Source organism: Ictidomys tridecemlineatus, chromosome 10 (genome assembly GCF_052094955.1).
Source record: "Ictidomys tridecemlineatus isolate mIctTri1 chromosome 10, mIctTri1.hap1, whole genome shotgun sequence".
NCBI lineage: Eukaryota > Metazoa > Chordata > Mammalia > Rodentia > Sciuridae > Ictidomys > Ictidomys tridecemlineatus.
In genome coordinates, this window is record NC_135486.1 from 125700321 (window position 1) to 125719739 (window position 19419).

Genomic DNA, 19419 nt, shown 5'->3' on the forward strand with positions numbered 1-19419 from the left:
TTTCTCCATGTGACTTTAGGTTGCTTCCTTCCTTTGTGAACTATCTGGAAACCTAACCTCTCGGGCCTCCTTAAAAAAAACTTTTTTTTTAAAACCTGAAACACGAGGCATTTGAAAGCTCCCTTCTCAAAGGCCTCCATCCAGTTTGCTTACTCCCTTGGATTCTCTGATCTTTAAAAATACCAAAGGAAATGCCATTTATATTGGCAAAAGCTTTGCGGGGGCCTCCCAGATGAGAGAATAAACCCATGAAGTTAGCGAGTGCAGATATTTTTAGACTCCTCTGCCAGACGATAAAGCCCAGATCCCTTTGGTCCAGGTGGAGGTCGGGTGGGGGCTGGGGCTTTGGAAAAGATTCTGTCTGAGCCCAGAGTCCTCTAAGATGGAGACTCGCAGTGCAAGACAGACCCAGGTGAAATGCTGCCTGCTTCTCCTTCTCTGTCAAGGTGAATGTCTTACTCAGCCCAGGGAAGCCCATCCACTGTGCGGGAGCAGCCTTGCTGACAGCACCCCTCCAGATAAGCCCTCGGAGAGTTCTGCCCCGGAACATTTTTACCCCCATTCTCCGGCCCATGCCTAGAGATCAGCTCTTGTTACTTGTTACCGACCCCACTTGTTACTGGGCTGTGCTGTTATCTAAGGAGGAAAGCAAGAGGTTTCTTGTATCCATGTTTCTGTCCAAAGTGGTTAAAGCATGTGCAAAGGCCCCGGGGTGAGAATGCATTTTGTACCTTTCTAGATGAAAAGGAGCCTTGGGGAGGCAAGTGAGGAGGCTGGAGAGGAGGGTGGGAGCCAGATCCATTAAGATCCTGGAAGGAACAACAGGAAGTCATTAGAGCACTAGAGGCCTTTGAGGAGAGCAGATTTGACTGACCTTCTCAAAAGAGCCCTAAACACTAGGGGGAAAAAAATAAAGGAAGGGGCTAGAAGTCTCAGAAAGGGGTAATCTTAAGTAGTGAGATTAGGGAAGCCATGGTTGAGAAGTGACAAACAAGTAGGGGTTAGATTTCAATAGATTCACCCTTGGGGTCATACTCAGATCATATCCAAGCCACAGCAGACCCTGCAGGAACAGCATTGCCGACAGAGGGAACAGCCAGTGCAAAGCCTCAGGGCAGGCTGGTGCCTGTTGCATGTAAGGATTATCAAGGAGACCTCTGACCGCAGGAAGTGAGGGGGGCAGGGGACAAGAGGGGAGGCCATAGAGGAGGACAGTGAAGGGCCACAGTACAGGTGGAGTTGGTCCTTTGTGGCTCATCCTGGCTGCCAGGTGGCTGTCCCTCCATGGCCCCCAGGGGAGGGGGCATCTCAGCAGCTGGAGCCCCTCCCTCAGCCCCCACTAGGACAGGCCGTGACGGCTGGTGGGGGAGGGGTTAATGGCGTCAGGTGGGAGTCTGCCGCCTTGGTGACTTGTCCTGGGGACGTGGCCTGGAGTGGGCGTGGCCCGGAGTGGGCGTGGCCTGGAGTCTTCGGGGTGACCCCTCTGTGCTGCCCCCAGGAGGCTCGTCTGGCTGGGAGCCCCCCAACCTTGGTTCCCGCTGCCCAGGAGGCTCCGGGGTCCATGCTTCCTCGGTCTGGTTCACTTTCCCTGGAACCTCCACAAGCCCTGGGGACCCCCCAGCCCCGCCAGGCCGCCCCTCCTCTTCCCCCATCCCTGCTCGCGGTCCCCGGGGCTGACGGGCCTCGCTGCTCTGTGTCCCTGAGGGGACTTTCCTGCCGCTTCTGGCCCCGGCACCAAAGAGCAATAAGAAGACAAGATGCCACACCTGTCCCTCCCCGGGCCCATCCCTCCACTCTCCACCAAGCCTCACTGCAGACGGGAGGAGGCCCGGCCAGAGACACCCGCCGCATCGCCCGGGCGCAGGGGGCGGGTGGGATTTGAACCCCCTCTGCCCCCCAAAAGGAATGGACGAATGAGTCGGTGAACCCGGCCCCGAGGTCCGCTCCTCTGGCCGTCGGCCTCCCTGGACCATCGGCCTCCCTCCCGGTAAATGTCCATGGAGGGTCTGAACCGCGGACGCCCGTGGCCTTTTCATCTCTGGGTCCTCCTGGCCCTTGACCTTGGCCTTTAGGCGGCCCTCACTGGGGCCTCCCACCTCCTCCAAGAAGCTGCTTGGGGCCTCTTTGCGGTGGGTCTGGATCCCCCTCTTCTCACCACTCGGCAGGTGCAGCGTGTCCCCCGGTTCCCGGCCTCAGACTCCACCAGGCGCAGAGCAGAAAGAGGTGGAGAAACTTCGCATCTGCACGAGGCGCGCACAGGCTTCTCCCAGGGCCCGGCCGTGATGCCAGCGGCTCGGGAGGCTGAGGCAGGAGGATCGTGAGTTCAAAGCCAGCCTCAGCCAAAGCCAGCCCTAAGCAACTCAGTGAGACCCTGTGTCTAAATAAAATGCAAAATAGGGCTGGGGAGGGGCCAAGTGCCCCTGAATACCAAAGATTAATAATAATAATAATAATACAGTGTGGCAGCGGCTCAGGTGCCACTCGGCTGTCCTAGGTGTTACAGGTGCTGTACTGCAGGCAGGAGGCCGTGCAGGTCACGAACAGACGCTGGCTGTGGAGGGTCTTGAGCACCTGTGGACCTGGGATCTGCGGGGGATTCTGGAACCAGTCCCCCAGGGAAGCCCAGGGACGGCTGAATTTGCTGAGTGTCTCCTGTCACACGGGACACAGCCTGTCCCTGTGGGGTCCTCATGACAGCGGCGGGCAGACCAGACCCAGAGAAAACCACGCCTGTCACCATTTCAAGTGACACTGAGGTGGGGAAAGACCACAGGGTGCAGGAGGAAGAGTGGCTGGGGGTCACTGTCCCATAAGGCGCCGCTCAGCCCCTTCCCAGACCTGAGGCATCAGACCCCTTGGGGACCAGCCCAGGAACCTGCCACTTAGCACCACGCCTTGGCCAACGGCTGAGGAGTGGAGACTCTTCACCTGACACCCCCAGGGGTCGGCGGGCAGGATTCAGGGGACCTCTGGCAGAACGTTCCGTCTCCACAGTGGCAGTCCCCGTTTCCCTCGGTGACGCGTGGAGGTGACAGATCTCAGAGGACCTCACCGATCCCGGGTCCTTGTCACCAACGACAATCGCCGACCTTTCCCGTTGCCTGGAAGGTCTGCAGGTATCTTGGAATACGGCTCCCAACCTGGCGACTTTGAACCTGCCGTGGTGATGGGACACGCGGGAGATCTCGTTCTTTCACGCCTTAATGACGAAGCGCGAGGATCGGTATCACGCATCTCATTTAAACGTGCTTTGATAGCTCCATTTCAGGTCCATCGGCTCCTTTGCAGTTCCGTGTGGGCTTGCTCTGTGTGTTTAAAAACGATATCTGGAGGGGGGCTGGGGTTGTGGCTCCGCGGTGGAGCCCTCGTCTAGCACCTGCAAGGCACTGGGTTCGATCCTCGGCACCACTGGGGAAAGAATAAATGTGCAGCTACAACTAAAAAAAATATTTTAAAAAATGATATTTGGAGAACCCCACGATTTCCTAGGTGCCAAAGGGGTCCGTGGCCCAGAAGAGAGGTGCAGAGAATGAGATGATGAGGCTCAGACGGGCCTGGGTGCCGTTCCTGATGCCCCTTGCCGATGCTGTGTGACCTTGGGCAAAAGGTCAACTTCTCTGTGCCTCAGTGTCCTCCCTTATAACACGGAGCCGATTTCTCCTACTTTGAATGCTTGTTGCCAGGAACCAGCCAGAGCCCCCCGCGGGGCCGGCCATGCAGAGGGAGCCCAGTGAGGCTGCCACTTACCAGCCAGGGCTGGGCGGGCCGTGTGACCTGCCTGGGCCTCAGTTTCCTCTCCTGTGGAGCAGGGAGGTCCCTGGAGCACCCAGCTCTGAGGGGGAGTGAAATGAGTTTCCGTCCGGGACGCAGCACAGTCCTTGGCACTGCTGGGTGACAGACGACACAGTCGCCGTCCATCAGGTGACCGACACGTCTCCGACCGACCACTGGTCAGGACAGTGGGGGTGGGTCAGGATGCAGCTGGAAACCCACGCCGCCCAGTGGGACCAGCTCTGCACACCGCCCCCCGCCTGGCTCTTTCAGGCTGGACACACGAGTTGGTTTTTTTCTTCCCCAAGCCTCACATTCTCATCTGTTCAAGGGGAAGCTGGCACGCGGTGAGGCTCATCGAGAGCCGAGCCTGGGGTGTGCCTCTTTCCCTGTCTCTTCTAACCCTCAAGATCACCCTCGGAGATGGAGGAAGAGACGGAAGCTCAGAGAGGTACGGTATCTTGCTCAGGGCCACACAGCGGGTCAGGAACAAAGCTGGGTTTGCACTACTACCCCACATCGGGTAGGCACTTCCCCTATTTCTCCCCTCCACGGGGACCAGCCCCTGTCACACCCACTGTGCAGCAGGTGGCAGCCGGACAGGAGCTGGCAGGCTCCTGGACGCGGGGCCTTTCCCAGCATGCTCGGCAGCTCCCTCCCCAGCTGTGGCCATCTCTGCTTCCTTGGCTGCACTGGGCCTGGCGCCTCCTGCCCTCCTGCTGCTGCCTGGCCACTGTCATTACACAGGACGCTGCTCACTCGGAGGGTCTCTGGGAGGTAGCCCTCAGCTCTGGGGCGGGACGACAGGGAGGGGTGGAGACTGCGGCCAAGTAGGGACGGGGCAGCTGTCACTCGGCTCCCCCGCTGTCCCCGAGTGGGAACGTGGCCCTGGCCGCCAGGTTGGCAGCGGCATCTCCATTTCCATGTGATTTCCCCGTTTTTCAACTTGACATGGCATTGAATTCATATTTTTAAAAGTCCCACATGCGCCGAGAGAGAGAGAGAGAGAGAGAGAGAAATGGTAGGAGGGGAGAGAGACAGATGGACAGACAGAAAGGAGGAAGGAAAACAGAGAGAGAAGGGCGGGGGGAGGAACAAACATAAGAAAGAACAAAATCAAACAGATTCCACACCCGTCATCAGCCAGGTGACGGTCCTGGGTCCTGGCCATTCCTCTGCCTACAGGGCCGCCCAGGTGCGGCCAGGGAGGGAGGCCAGGGAGGGAGGCCAGGGAGGGAGGCCCAGGGAGGGAGGCTCAGGGAGGAAGGCCCAGGAAGGGAGGCCCAGGTGCGGCCAGGGAGAGAGGCCCAGGGAGGCAGGAGAGGAGCATTGGCCCAGGGTGACCTGGCAGGGCCCGTGTGACAGGAACTCACCCAGGTCACTCCCCTAAGTCCCCGCCTGACCGCCCTCTGCCCACCTGGAGCCCCGGGCTGTGCGGACCACAGCTTATTTTCAAAGTCAGTTTCTGGATCCTGAAAAGAAAGAAAAATTGCTGTCATCCGATGCTGAAGGCCAAGGTCACCACGACACGTCTCCCAGGCTGGCGGACCGTTGGCGGATTCCAGCAGAGCCACCTCTAAAGGGCACGTCTGCCAGAGATGTGCCTGGATCGACAGGGACCAGCGCCTTGTGGAACTCCGGGGGCAAGAGGCGTCGTCAGAGTCTGTCCCCATGATTAACCGCCTGTGCAGCGGTGACGGCGGCAGGGAACGGTCTCCCGTCTCTGGGCCCAGCTCCTTGGCTGGCGAGGCCACCATCCCCAGGGACCTGCCGTGAGCCGAGTCACTCGCCAGGAAACCTGTCAGATTGGCCCTGTTGACCCCAAATAGACTGAGGCTCAGAGGGGTCAGGCAAGGGTCAAGGTCAGACTCAGATCTGCTTAACCCCAAGGCCAGGCTCCCCCCACCACGGGGAGTGGCGGAGGGACAGGGACCACACAGGAGCTGGAGGAGGGCCCTGGATGCAGGGGAGGTGTATTAGTTTCCTGTTGCTGATGTAACAAATGAGCACGAACCTCCTCGTGGCTTAAAGCAGCCGATCCAGCTCACCTCCCGAGGTCAGATCCTGGAGGAGTCTTGGGATGACACCGCAGCGCTTCCTGGCTGTGTTCCTCGCCGAGGGCTGAAGGGAAGACCTGTCTCCTTGCCTTTTCCTGATTCTAGAGGTCACCCATGTGACCTTGGCTTACAGCCCCTCGTCCCTTCAACCTCTGCCTCCGTGGCCACGTCTCCATCTCTGACTGTAGCCCTCCGGGTCCCCTCTCATAACTCTGTGTGGTTCCGCTGAGCTCCCAGGTAACCAGGAGGACGACGTCCCCATCTCACATCGGCACGGTCCCTTGTGCCCTGCGAGGCAGCAAGTCACAGACCTGGGGATTAGGACGTGGATGTCTGGGGGGGCACCCCAAGAGGTGGGCGTGCTGGACGGCGGCTCTTCCTCAGGTGCCGAGGCTGGGGATCTGCTGTCTGGGGAAGGCCACGTGAAGACATCCGAACGCGGTGGCCTCCAGCTTGGCCGGGCTGCTGTGTGGGCTGGGGACCCGGCTGGCCGCAGACCGGGAGTCAGCGGGGCTGGGAAGGGCTGCACCCCGCTTCCCCCAAAGGCCCCAGGGACACTGCTGAGCGTGGTTTGTGGACCTCGCTTTGAGGCCGGGCATCGGAGGCCGTGCAGAAGACGGAGAGGCAGAACACGGTCACCCAGGCCCCACGCTCCTTCCCAAAGAGCCCAGTGACCGGCATTGGGCTGGCAGTCCCTTCCCGAGTGCTGTGACCCCCAGCACTGCCCACACCTCCCGAGATGGGTCCAGCCTGACCTCCATTAGGACCTCGAGCCAAAGCCTAAAGGTTTTCTCACTTGTTAAGGGAGGATTCGGAGCATTGTGGCTTTGGGAAACTCGCTCACCCTCTCTGGGCCTTTGTGGAAGGGACATGGAACAGGGTGGGCCAGATGACTCTCAGGAAGAGCCCTCGGGTCCAACAAGCCACTCGGGGCACCTGAGTCAGACGCCCTTCATGTAACTCTGCAAAGGGACACCCCTGAGCCTGCCGGAACCCCCAGGCCCCCAGTCAGTGGGTGACTCTGAGTGTGATACCAGGGGGACCGTCCGGGTCTTCAGACATGGCCCGGCTGCAGAGCGTCGTCGGGGGAGACGTGACACCGACGGTTGAGGGGACTGTAAACTCAGATGCTCGTGGGGCCCGGCAGGAGCGTGGTGGCCGGCTGGGGGCTGTGCTGGCCCGACAGCGGTGCCCTGTGGAGAGGGGACAGCCCCAGCCTGGCCCCGGGGCAGTCATCGCGTGGGGACGCGGGTCCGGTATGGCATCCACTCGTTGCACGAACAGAGTCCAAAAAATCTGGATTTGTATGAGGAGTTTCCTATTTTTAAATGTCGATAATGAATTCAGATATTTTTAAAAACACCGTGTGGGCCCAACAAGGCCCTCTGTGGGCCGCAGCCAGCCCCCGGCGGCTCGGCGGGAGCCCACGGCCTTCGCGGGGGGAAGCTGAGCTGCAGGGCAGGGGGGTCCTGCAGGGGTCTGCGGCCCCCCTGCCCAGCTCTGAAGGACCCCCGTCCTGGTGACAACACCCAGGGCACCTCCCTCCTCCACTCGCTCCCCGACTTGCTCTGGGGCGTGGGCAGGTCCCAGTTTCTCCCTGGAACCGGGTCCTTCCTCTGCGGGGGGTGGTGGCTCCGAGCCCCCTGAAGTGCCCCTGCGGTTCCCCAGGGCCCTGGCCTTTCCCAGCAGCCCCAGGCGCATCCCTGGCTGCCTCCGAGCTTCCCCTTGACATTTCACAAACAGCAGCTGTCACCGGGGCCTGGCTCATGTCATTTACATGATTTAACATGCTCGGGACCAGGGGCCGCTCACCCGTCTCTCCGCCGCCGCCAGCCGCTGCGCCGTGACTTATTGATCTGATGCATTAAACTGATGGATTTTTTTTTTTTGAGAAAAAAAGAATATTTCCTCTTGAAATAGCATTGCACCTTGGGACTCGGTGGGACTTGGCCACTGTCCCCTCCGACCCCCTCCATGGCCTCCCTTGTCTGACACCTGGCAGGCTGCTGTGGCAGGCACCTGTGCCAGGCCTGGGTCTCCCTGACCTCCTGACTCACCAGTGAGTCCACAGAGTGGACTCCTGGACCCATGTCACGGGTGAGGAAACTGAGGTTCAGCGGGTACAGAGGACACGTCTCCTTGCTAGTCCCTGGCAGGGTCAGGGGCCGAGCGTCACTCACCTGCTCGTGGCAACGCTGGTGTCAACACACCGACTGTGCAGGCTAGTCGTGTAACGTAGATGCACAGCCAGCTGCGGTGGTGCCTACCGGTCATCGTGACTGCTTGGGAGGCTGAGGCAGGAGGATCGCAAGTTTGAGGCCAGCCTCAGCAACTTGGCAAGGCCCTAAGCAACTTAGTGAGACCCTGTCTCAAAATAAAACATAAAAAGGGCTGGAGAAGTGGCTCAGTGGTTAAGTGCCCCTGGGTTCAATCCCAGGGATCCCTCAGAAAATAAATACGTAGAAAAAGATGGACAGTCGTATGTCGAGTCTGATGGTGAACAGCTACACGACTCTGCTTCTATACTCTGCGGTTTTACTGTTAGTCTAGAGAGGACCCTTTCTACCCTTTCTACTCTTATTTATTTTTATGTGGTGCTGAGGGTGGAACCCGGCCCCTCACGCGTGCCAGGCAGCCATGAGCCCAGCCCCAGCCCCTTTCTACACTTGAAGCAGAGTTTACTCTGTAAACAAGGAGCCTTGTGTGACGGTGGCTGAGGCTCACGCACCCCGTGTTTATGGCCCCTCTGGACTGCCCGAGAGGCCAGGTCCTGTGATCTGCCCACCCCGCTCCGTGGGCGCCCGAGCTCGGTTTGGACCTCGGGCTCTCCGGTGCCTCCCGTAGTCCGTGGTCACCTTTCTTGAACACTCCAGGGGTGAGGTGCGCGGTGCTGACAGGTCTTGTCCAGTCCAGTGCTCACGACTCGTCTGTGAGGCCCAGGACCGAGGGCTCAGGCCCCAGGCAAGGTCACGCAGCCCAGGAGCCCTGGGGACGCTCTCCTCCAGGGGGGATGGGCCAGGGGGACGGTTCCTGCAAACCCATCAACTCCACCAGGGTCAGGGCTGGCCTCCTGGCCTCCTGGGCTCCCAGGCCGTTTTTTTAAAAAGGCAAGAAGTGCAGGCAGCAGGGCGGGCTGTCACCCAGGGGCCCTGCCCCCGGTGACAAATCACTTCACTCCTACTGCCCCCGGAGGTCACCCATTCTCCTCTGCAAATCGAGCCCTTGGTGGCAGGTTTTGGAGACTGGGGACAATCATCTCTGTGATGATGGAACCGCTGCCCTGCCTGGCCACGGCGATGGGCCTCCAGTGAGCCGCGGGCCCTGTGTCCCTTCCCATCTCCCCGCCGCGGGCCCTGGGGTGTCCCTTCCCATCTCCGCGTTCACGCATGCGCCGTCCGCTTTAAAAAGAGCCTTAGGTTAGTGGGTCTCGGATCAGAGGAGGGGGCGGGGGCTTTAGGACGCAGCAGGGGCTCCGCCACCGAGACCCCCCTCCAGCAGGTCCCCGGTGGGTGAAGTCCCCGACATTGCACCACCATCCCCGGGAGACCCTGAGGCTGCTGGTCGGGAGCAACTCTGAAGCACTGGCCTGGACCCTGCTCCATCAGGGGACCGGGATTTATTGCAATGACACGAGATGAGTCAGGGGGGACCCAGCCCCGGTGGCTGGAATGGAGGCAGCTGATAAACCGAGGAAGGGGGGGATCAGAATGGGGGGGGGGCGCCCAAGGCGAACAGTGGGGAGCTGCTACTGCCCCCCAGGCAGGCGGGGAAGGGTGGGGCAGTGATCGAGAGCCAGTGAGCCCCGACCTGGGGTGGGGGACCCCAGGAGTGGAAGTCACAGGCAGGAGGACAAAGCCAGCCAGGGATGCGCCAGGAGGGTGAGCCCGGCTTCTCCCACCCAGCAGCAGGGAGACGGGCAGGGCCCTGGGCACAGAGCGGGGTGGGCACAGAGCGGGGTGGGCACAGAGCGGGGTGCCTGGGTGGGGTGACGGAGGACCCCAGCCCAGGAGGTGGCTCACACGGTCACCCTGACTGGCCAGGAAGGCTCTGAGCCGGGGGCCCACGCTCGGCTTAAAAATCATGCCCAAGTGTCAGAAGGTGTTGGGGACACACAGCACCCCGCGCCCCTTCCCAGGGAGGAAAGAGGAGGTTCAGACACAGCGGGAAGTGACTGGCTCCTTCGCTGTTGGCTGTGACAATTTTATGTCATGACTCAGCATTAAGCCATCGCGGGAAGACCCAGAGGTGCTGACTGTGTCCCAGTAGGGCCCACCTCAGGACTTGGGCACCACCCCAGTGCGACCCGGAGCCCTCGTGGTGGGCAGAGTGGGCACTGGTGGCCAGGGCGTCCCTGGGCAGAGCGACGCAGGGGCCAGCAAGTGGCGGCGCACCCCAGGGGCTGTGGGCAGCCGGGCTCCCCGTGGCATCTGCTGGACCTCCCTGGCCCCCGCCCCTCCCCTTTAGTATTGCTGTCCCCTTGGGCCCCTCCCCACGGGCCTCTCAGAGGCGCCGACTGGCTCCCAGCCTCCAGCCGCCATCGCCGTCCACATCAGCAAACACCTCCCCAGAGCCTGGTCCACGGCTGGGGACAACACGGCCGGGTCTTCGGGTTCAGCCGCTGGTGTTCAACTTCATCATGGCCACAGCCCGTCCCCGTCACCTTGAGGGGAGGGAGCGGCTAGAGACCCTGGCAGGGCTCCCTGTCACCAGGTTCCTCTGTCCATTCTCTGCTGTCCCCCTGCAGAGACCCTTCAGGGAGCCTCACTGGCCTGTGCGCCCCAGTCAAGCCCGGCCTCCCCCCAGCCTCCAGGGTGTCCCTCTCTTGACCTCCCGTGTCCCACTGGTGGCCGGCAGGGCTTGGGACTGCTGGGAACCAAAGGGCCACTGCACCCCACTCGGGGGCCACCTTGCTCCTCAAATCCTGGCCCGGGAACCCCTTGGGGGGCCGAGAACACCCGGAACCAGGGCCTCCACCCGTCCCCAGCAGCAGGGGACACTGGGAGGGAGCTGGGGACGGGAGGGAGGTGGTTCCTGGTGGGAACCAGGCAGTAACCATCTCCCTGGCACCAGCCAGGCTCGCGTAGCCCCTGGGGACAGAGGCCTGGCTCCGGAACCTGGTTCATTCGCTGTGGCCACACTGGGAGGAGGCAGGGGACCTGCCCAGCTCCAGGGTGGCCCAGGGAAAGAACTAGAGCAGGTGGGGCAGGAAACGTGTCGTCCAGCCGTCCTGGTCAAGCTGTGGTCTGCTGGACAGTCCCCTCGGTCTGCGTCGGCAGGGTCCTGCACGTGCCAGGGAAGACATCACCGCTGAGGGGACAGTTTCGGCCCCCTGCACGGTGATGGGCCCGCGGGGCCCGCGGATTCTGTAAGGTGAGATAAGCCGGGGAAGGGAAATGACTCAGAACGGGTTGGAGGGACTAAAGGGAATTAAGGTGGACAACGGCCAGGTCCTCCCTACAGTGTGGGTCACCTCAGAGTTGCCCCGGCCAGAGCCCCAGGACAGGGACCCACAGGTCACACGCAGGTTGATGACTGCCCAGAGAGGGACATGTAAGTTCCCAGGCACTTTCGGAGCCAAGATGGGCACAGTGGGGTCCCATCGCCCCAAAACCATTCTCCAAAGAGTAAAAACACTGAAAAGAGTGTCCCGGATTGGTCTTGGGGACCGGGCACGTCACAGTCACCTCCTAACTGTCCAGCTGTACTGTGACCCTGGCTGCTGTCCTCAGCAGAAACCCGGTGATGATCATCATGTGGCTGCTGTCCTTGCGACGCTCGGTGGCTTGGGGACAGGGGTTGGGGACTTTCAAACATGCTCCAGCCTGCGGCGGCCAGAAGGCACAGGCGCGGATCTAGCCAGGCAGCGGGGCTGGGAGCCCGATCCCGGCTGGCCTGTGACAGGGCAGGGCTCACTGCCCGTCCCAGAGAGGAGCTAGCAGGAGAAAGAGGCCACATGGCCACCCGGGGCTCCTGCTGTCCCTGGGCTGCCCCCCACCCCGGTGGCACCCACCCCCTCATCCCATTTGAAAGAGCAGAGCAGGGCCCTACTGTGCGTGCACGTGGGAGGGACGCCTGGCCCAGGGCCGCGTGGGCTGGGACGAGGCCCCCAGGGAGGCTCCCGAGTGGGGGCTGTCACCCGTCCTGGGCAGCCAGCTTCCTGGCCCGGCCGGCTCCCCTCGCTTCCCTGCCTCCCTCCCGCTGCCTGGTGGGCGCTGGGCCAGCCCAGGGCCCCGGAGCTGCACACCCGCGCCAGGGAGTGTTCCAGCGGCGCCCGGCTGCCAAGAGCGCACTATTCTCTCTCCGAAATCCAAGGGCCGACTGCGCAGGAGACGCGATATTTTTGTAGCAAGAAAGAGAAAAAGAGAAAAGTTCTCCCCAAACTCTGAAAGCCCCGTTTGTTGGAAAGGATAGTGGGTGTTTCAGAATCTGGACTTTCCTTCAGCAAACAGATGGGGGCCCAGAATTAGCTGTTTGTTTGCTTCGTTTAGTAAACAGGATCCATGGGGTGCTTCCCGGGACGTGTCCCCATGGGAGGGGGCACCACAGGCAGCCGCAGAACACACACAGGAGGGCTTCAGGGGACAGCAACGGACAGTGGCGTGAGTCCCCCCTCAGGCTTCCCTGGGCCTGGCTGGATCGAGGGACCAGACAGCGTCACCGGGATGCAGCCTCCCGCCCTGTCTCAGCCCGACATCCTCCTCACCTTCACGAAGGTTCTGCTCCCACACAGTTCAGCTGGTTCCCGCCTGCCAACCTCCGACCTGCGAGTTCCTGCAAAAGTCCCGTGGCCCAGCGCCTGGAACGGACGTGCGTCACGGGGCCATCTCTGGCCAGTCAGGCCTGGGCCGTGTCCCTTTTCTAAAGCACGGGTCTTGCTGGAACCCCCCGACTAGTGGGGCTTGCAGAGTCAGCTACACAGGTGTGGCCACAGCTCCCCCTCCTCGTCTCCCCCCGAGTCTCAGAAACCACGGGCTTCATTTCTCACTCTTGAATCTGGCTGTGGGTCTCCATCTCCCTCCGTCAAGGGTCCCTGAGCTCCATGTCCAGCCCACGGGCCGTGTCCCCACCATGTTCTTCCCCACGTGATGCCAGCCCTCCCCGTGTGCTGATCCCGGGATCCTTACACTGCGCTATAACGGAAGCCTCACAGGAATACAAATAAATACCCACTTCATAGAGAAAGAAACTGAGGCACAGAGAGAGTCATTCCTGAGCTCAAACTGCAGATTGAGAGACATGGAGCTATGACTGGCTAGATGGGAGCCCCTGTACCCCAAACTTGGAGCCAAGATGTGGGTTAGCAGCAACTCAACCACCAAGACTGGAAGAAAGGAGGTAGGAAGAAAAGGGAAGAATGTGGGGTAGAGGAACAGCAGATGCCCCCTAAACTAGGGGGCCGCGTGGGGGAAAGGAAGCCATGCTATCTTGGCTAGGGAAGACAAAATTTGAATAGCTAAACCACTAGAAGGCGCAGCGTGGAGCTGGCCTTCAGGAATGGCTGGATCCAGGCGCTCACCTGCTCTGACTCTCCTCTGAGCTCTTTTCTCCTGGTCTGTCTCTGTGGCTCCCTGCTCGGAGTCCTAGAGAAGGGCTTTGATTGGTCCCTTCTGGGTCCGATGATCAGACTGGACCACTCATCTGCATCTGGAAGGGCGGGACCTAATAGCCGGGAGAGTCACCAGGTTGAATAGCAGGGGTGACTTCTAGAAAAAAGCAGGGAAGGACACAGGGCAGGTAAAGGCGTAGGTGTCCCTGGAGGGCAGCATGATGTGTGGGTGTGACCCGGGATTCTGAGGGCCGCAGGTGACAGAGAACCCTCTGCCCTCTGGTCAGCACCGGGGATCTTGGTCAGGCTGCAGACGACGCCCCCCAGGGAGGCCATCTGCTGGCACCTCTGCAGCCCAGCCCGGGGATACAGGGGAGAGGCCCTTGGTGGGTCGCACCCCCTTGGCCAGTAGGGGGTCCCTCCATCCGCGGGGACGTGGGGAGCCGGCCCTCACCGGGGCCTCTGCTGTCCTCCGCAGGGGTGCTGTGGCTGTCGGTGGTCTCCGAGGTGCTCTACATCCTCCTGCTGGTGGTCGGCTTCAGCCTCATGTGCCTCGAGCTCTTCCACTCGAGCAGCGTCATCGACGGGCTCAAGCTCAACGCCTTCGCCGCCGTCTTCACGGTGCTCTCAGGTAGGGCGGCCGCGGCCAGCAGGGGGCGCAGCCCGGGACCCAGGCTGAGGGGCGTGTCCGCCCCGCGCAGCGAGCGGGGCGGAGTCCCGGGGCTCCAGAGCCCCGCCCCCAGCCCCGCCCCTCGGAGCCGGACAGCTGGGGGATGGGCGGATCCCGGGCGCAGGCGGAGAGGGTGGTTTTACAGAATGGGTGGGTCGTGGTGGCTTTTGTGGGGCTGGGGTGATGGCTCAGTGGTGGAGCATTTGCCCAGGATGCGTGAGGCACCCTTGTGTGCGCACACCCATTAGAAAAAGAAGGAGGGCCAGGCCCAGCGAGGCCTTCCTGAAATCCCAGCGATGTGGGAGGCTCGAGCTGGAGGATCACAAGTTGGAGGCCAGCCTCAGCGACTTAGTGAGGCCCTAAGCAACTTAGCGAGACCCTGTCTCAAAATTTAAAAATAATGATAATAATAAAATTTTTAAAAGGGCTGGGGGTGTGGCTTGGTAGTGAAGCGGCTCTGGGTTCAATCTCTGGTACGAAAAAAAAAAAAAAAGAAGAGGCCGCTCACTGGGGTGGAGGACACCCACGTCACCCCTCCGCCTCAGTTTATTCGCCTTTGACCCTTCCACCCGGAGATGCTGAGTAGGACGCAGACGATCAAACACACAGAAGCTAGAGGGGGGCGTGGGGGGTCAGAGACTGCGGGAAAAGACCTCAGAGGCAAAAATTTCCAGGGTTTCAGAAAGGAGGGGACAGTCACCAGCATCGTGCCACTCAGAGAAGTGCAGCCACAGGACGCCAAGGAAAGGCCCCTGGATTGGGTGGCCTGCTGCCCAGGGCCTGGGTGACCCCTAGGTGGAGGGTGAGTCAGAGGGAATCCCAGGTGCCCCTGAGCGCGGCTCCAGGAGGCCCCTTGCACGGAGTGACACTTGGCCTTGTGGCCATCCATCCCGCTGAGGAGCCACGTGTGGCCTGAATCTCCACCGCAACACGGTGACCCTGGGCCCCGCCCGGCCCCTGACCAGCTCCTGGAGGCTGAGAACCTGTTTCTCATGTGCTCAGCATTTATTGACCGCCTGCTGCACACGGCCACCGAGCAGGGAGGTGGAGGGAGTAGGAGGAAGAAGGCTCAGTCCACTTTGAGCAGGTCTGCGTGCCCTGCGTGGAGCGTCCCCCTTCATCTCTTCTTCAAAGAACCCTCTTGGTGGTCCCAAGCACCCAGCCTTCCCCCTCAACCTGGTGGCTCCAGTCACAAACGATGGTTGTGGCCCGGGACCATCGCAGGCTCGGCTCGACAGAAGGTCCTGGTGGCCGGGGAGACAGAGACCCGCCCCTCATCCTCCGAAGGTTTACCAAAGTTTTCACCCTTCAAAAAATTTTTTGAAATCCACTTTTCCTCCCAGTGGAGCGTCTGGCTGCTCCAGTAAATAAGATTGTAATTCCACGCAGATAAACAATCCAGGGCTCAGGGAGGTTAATTGACTGGCCCGGGGTCACACAGCTGGCTCATTGTGGAGCTGGGATGAAGCCCCCTCTCCAGCCCGCTTCAAAGCGACTGGGCGGAAGGGGGAGGATTTCATTTTTTAAGTCCCGTGGAAAACAGTCACTGAGAAGCATGCAGCAGGCAGATGAGATATTAAGACCAAAGTGGCACGTGGCGGAGGGGAGGGACTTGGAATTCACGCCTGGGAGAGAGGCGCAGGGAAGGGGGACCAACTTGGAGGTGGCAGCTGAATGACCCGCAGGGCCAGGAAGCCGGATTCAGGGGTGCCTCAGAGAGCAGGGCACCCGTGCAGAGGGCCCCGGAGGGGGGACCTGGCTTCTGGCCTGTCCGGGAAGGAGCGGGCAGGAGGCGTGGACGGCAGCCAGCCACGGAAGCCGGCCGGGGAGCGCCTGGCTCCTGCCATCTGCTGGCCCAGCTCAGCCCAAGGTCAGCGGCTCTAGAGCGGAGGAGGACACCGAGTTTGGGGACAGCCCCTGCTCAGCTGGTGATTAGGATTAATTAGCCAAATCAACCCCTTGGCTGGGTGAGTCACAAAGGCCACCTGCTGAGCTGTGGCAGGGGTCTCTCATTTGTCCCATTGGAATCAGGCCCCCCTGAGTCCCCTTGTTGACTGGGTCCTGACCTTGGGCTCTGTCCTTGGCCGGGGGAGTCCGGTTTAGCAGGTGTCCTGCCCTTGATACCTGATCCAACGCCAGGTCCCCGACCCTCGATATGCCCGGGCCTGCCGTCCGCCGGAATCCTGTGCGGTTTTGCCAGAACCCCTCTCAGCTCTGGTGTTTTGTCTTTTTATCCATTTTTAAAAATTTCTGTGGTGCTGGGATTGAACCCCGGGCCTTGCGCATGCCAGGCACGTGCCGTGTCCCTGAGCTGCACCCCAGCCCCAGGTGTCCTTTTCAGTGACATTCCATCCACTGACCCCTGCTCCTTGCCAGACACCTCCTTCTGTGCCCGTGTGGATGTCCCTGAGCTCACCGCGAGGTTTCCGCCAGACGCTCGTCCTAAGTCGGAAATATCCTCCGTCCATAGTGCATTACACACATGGACTCCGCCATCCTCGGCTCAGCCCCCCAGTGCAATGCAGAGCGTGGCTCATGCTCCCTGTGGTCACTGAGTTGACCGGGAGCCGTGGATGGCCCTGCTGCCCAGAAGCTAGACAGAGGATCGGCTGGGCACAGTGGCACACACCTGTGACCCCAGCCGTTCTGGAGGCCGAGGCAGGAGGATGGCAAGTTCAAGGCCAGCCTCAGCAGCATCCAGAGGCCCTTAGCAACACAGTGAGATCCTGTCTCCAAATAAAATATTTAAAAAGGGCTGGGGATGTGGCTCAGGGGTTAAGTCTCCCGTTTACCAGTGCACAGGTTGATGGGGGGGTTAACTTTTTGGAGCTGTGTCTGGGACATGGCGTGTTCTCCCACCAGGAAGCTCCGCTGGGCTCTGGTGTCCAGAGTGTTGATGGGGATTTGGTGGCACCCGCTGGGTGGGTGGAAACCTTGGCCACCTGGTTGCTGGCCGTCTCTCTGGCCCTTTCCTGGGTCAGGCTGGTGCAAAGCCCCAACCTTCTTACAGGGTGATCTCATTAGCATCTCATTAGCATAAACTTCAAGGGCCGTGCTCCCAGGAGCTGGTAGATGACAGATTAGAGTTCCCTTCCCAGGGACCGGGGACAACAGCCAGCCAAATTCTTTCTCGTACAACAGGTGGCCTAGCTGGGCCTCTGAGCTGTCCTCTGCTCCCAGCTGAGTTTTCTTTGGGCAGATGGGAGCCATTGATAACATTTGAGGGAGGGAGGGGCCAGGACTGATCTTCCCTCTTCTGGGACCAAAGTCTTAATTGGCACAAGGGCTGGGGCCGCTTGGCCAGGTCCCCTGGGGAGTCCCCGTGAGCTCTGGATGCTACAGGTATCCCCCTGGGCACCAGCCCCTTCCAGCCCCTCACGTGCCCACAGACCCCGCAGAATCTTTCCAGATCCCAAAGGGAAGGAGGCCAGTGCTGATGTCACCCCCCAGACCAGGTGTCCCGGGGACAGCCCAGCCCTTTCCTGCAGAGTCTCCATCTTAATCCCAGTGTCCATCCCCCTGGGCTCTAGATTTGTCTTCAGAAATCTCCAGGCCTCTGTCCTAATTGTCTTTATCAAGAAAAAAGCGTATGGTTTCAGAAGGTCCTGGGATTGGAGACGGCGGACAAGAAATCGCAGCCCGTAGCTCACATTTCTTGAGCACCAACTGTATGCTGGGCACAGCACCTCGGTTTGGCCCTGTGATGGCGGCTGCTGTGATTGTCCCCCTTCTGCAGTTTAGAAAACCGAGGTGCTCTGAGTTGGTCGGTGGCGACTCTGGCTTCAAAGCTCGTGGGCTTTGAGATCCCTGGAGCAGTCAGTGTACCACGCTGTGCATCCACCGCCCGCGCACACAGCCCTCCTGGTCCAGGGCTCTGTGTGGCCAGGGACAGACATGAGACCGGGGCTGGTAACTTGGGCACCTGTGGTCATTGCGGTCCCGCGTCCAACACCCACACGGTCCATGCAGATGACACCAGAGCTGCCCAGGTGTGATACAGCAGGCAGTGTGGGGACTCTGGTAGACTCGGGGACAGCTCACGGTTGCCATGGAGAAACATGCCTGGCATTCAAGGAGAGCCAGGATCTGGATTTTTATGGAAAAAGTCTCCTGATTTTTTACTTCAGAGTGTTTTTAAAATGACTTTATTAAGGTGTGATTTACATACCATAAACTTTGCCCATGGGAAGCATGTGACTCAGTGGTTTTTAGTCACCGCCGTCTAATTTTAAAACATTTTCACTGTCCCCCAAGTAAACCCCGTATCCACCAGCAACCACTCCCCATTTTCCACCAACGGGTCCAGCCCTAGGTCACCGCTAATCCACTATCTACTTCCAAAGATTTGCCCGTCCTGGCCACTTTATATAAATGAATCATACAGCCAGGCGCGGTGGTGCACGCCTGTCGTCCCAGCGGCTTGGGAGGCTGAGGCAGGAGGATCGCGAGTTCAAAGCCAGCCTCAGCAAAGGCGAGGCCCTAAGCAACTCAGCGAGACCCTGTCTCTAAATAAAGTACAAAATAGGGTTGGGGATGGGGCTCAGGGGTCGAGTGTCCCTGAGTGCAATTCCCAGTACCAAAAATAGATAAATAAAGGGAATCATAATATATGGTGGTATATGACTGGCTTATCTCATGTCTCCAAGGTTCATGATGTGGCAGGATTTCCCCCAACTCGACTCCATCCAGTGGCTATGTCCTGTCGTCTCTGTGCGCACTGGTGGATAGACGCTTGGGTCGCTTCTGCCTTTGGCCGTTGTGAACAGGCTGCGGTCAGCCTCCCGGGGCTAGAGTTTGTATGGACGCACGTTTTCTTGTCTCTTGGGCAGATAAAGGGGAGAAACTGCCGGGTCACGAGGTAACTCGGTGTTTAACTTTTTAATTCAAAAATGTTTTGTGCCGGCCAATGAAGCACCACCCAGATCCCCAGCGCGCCCGGGCCCCCGCCAAGGAAAACGCAACCTCTTTTCACCCTGAAGATTAAAAGGCGTCTCGCTCTTTCTCTCTGCTCCTTTGGAGGCCCCAGGCAAAATCTCGTCTGTAAATTAAGGCTTTTGAAGATAGAAACCGCGGTGGGAAGGCTTTCTAAGAGGGTTTGCTTCCCCTTTCCTGCAAATCTCTGGAGCGAGGCAGTTCTGAGCCTCTGACCTGTTGCATCCAGGGAAGAGAAAGGGCTGTGAGGCAGGGGAGGAGCAGAAATGAACATGGCAAAGGATGATGCAGTGGCCTGGGGGTCGGTTCACATGCCACCGCTGGACCTGGAGCTGGCCTGCGCCATCTCCGGGTTGCAGCCCCGCGGACGCTGGGCAATGGGTGGAATCCTGTTCTCACTGAGCCCGATTTGACCATCAGAAGGGCTGGTCTGAAAATCTGAT

At 60.2% G+C, this 19419-nt stretch overlaps 1 protein-coding gene across 4 annotated transcripts in view; it reads left to right on the forward strand.

Annotated features, from left to right (window-relative positions):
* The window catches only part of Gsg1l (GSG1 like), a 167688-nt gene that overhangs the window by 101378 nt on the left and 46891 nt on the right, over positions 1-19419 (forward strand). For 2 of the 4 annotated variants that reach the window (XM_078024166.1, XM_078024165.1), the window contains exon 3: positions 13853-14005. The exons of the other annotated variants lie outside the window; for them this stretch is intronic. In XM_078024166.1, coding sequence (XP_077880292.1) covers positions 13853-14005 — 153 coding nt within the window. The remainder of the gene's footprint in view (positions 1-13852; positions 14006-19419) is intronic. 4 annotated transcript variants of the gene reach the window in all.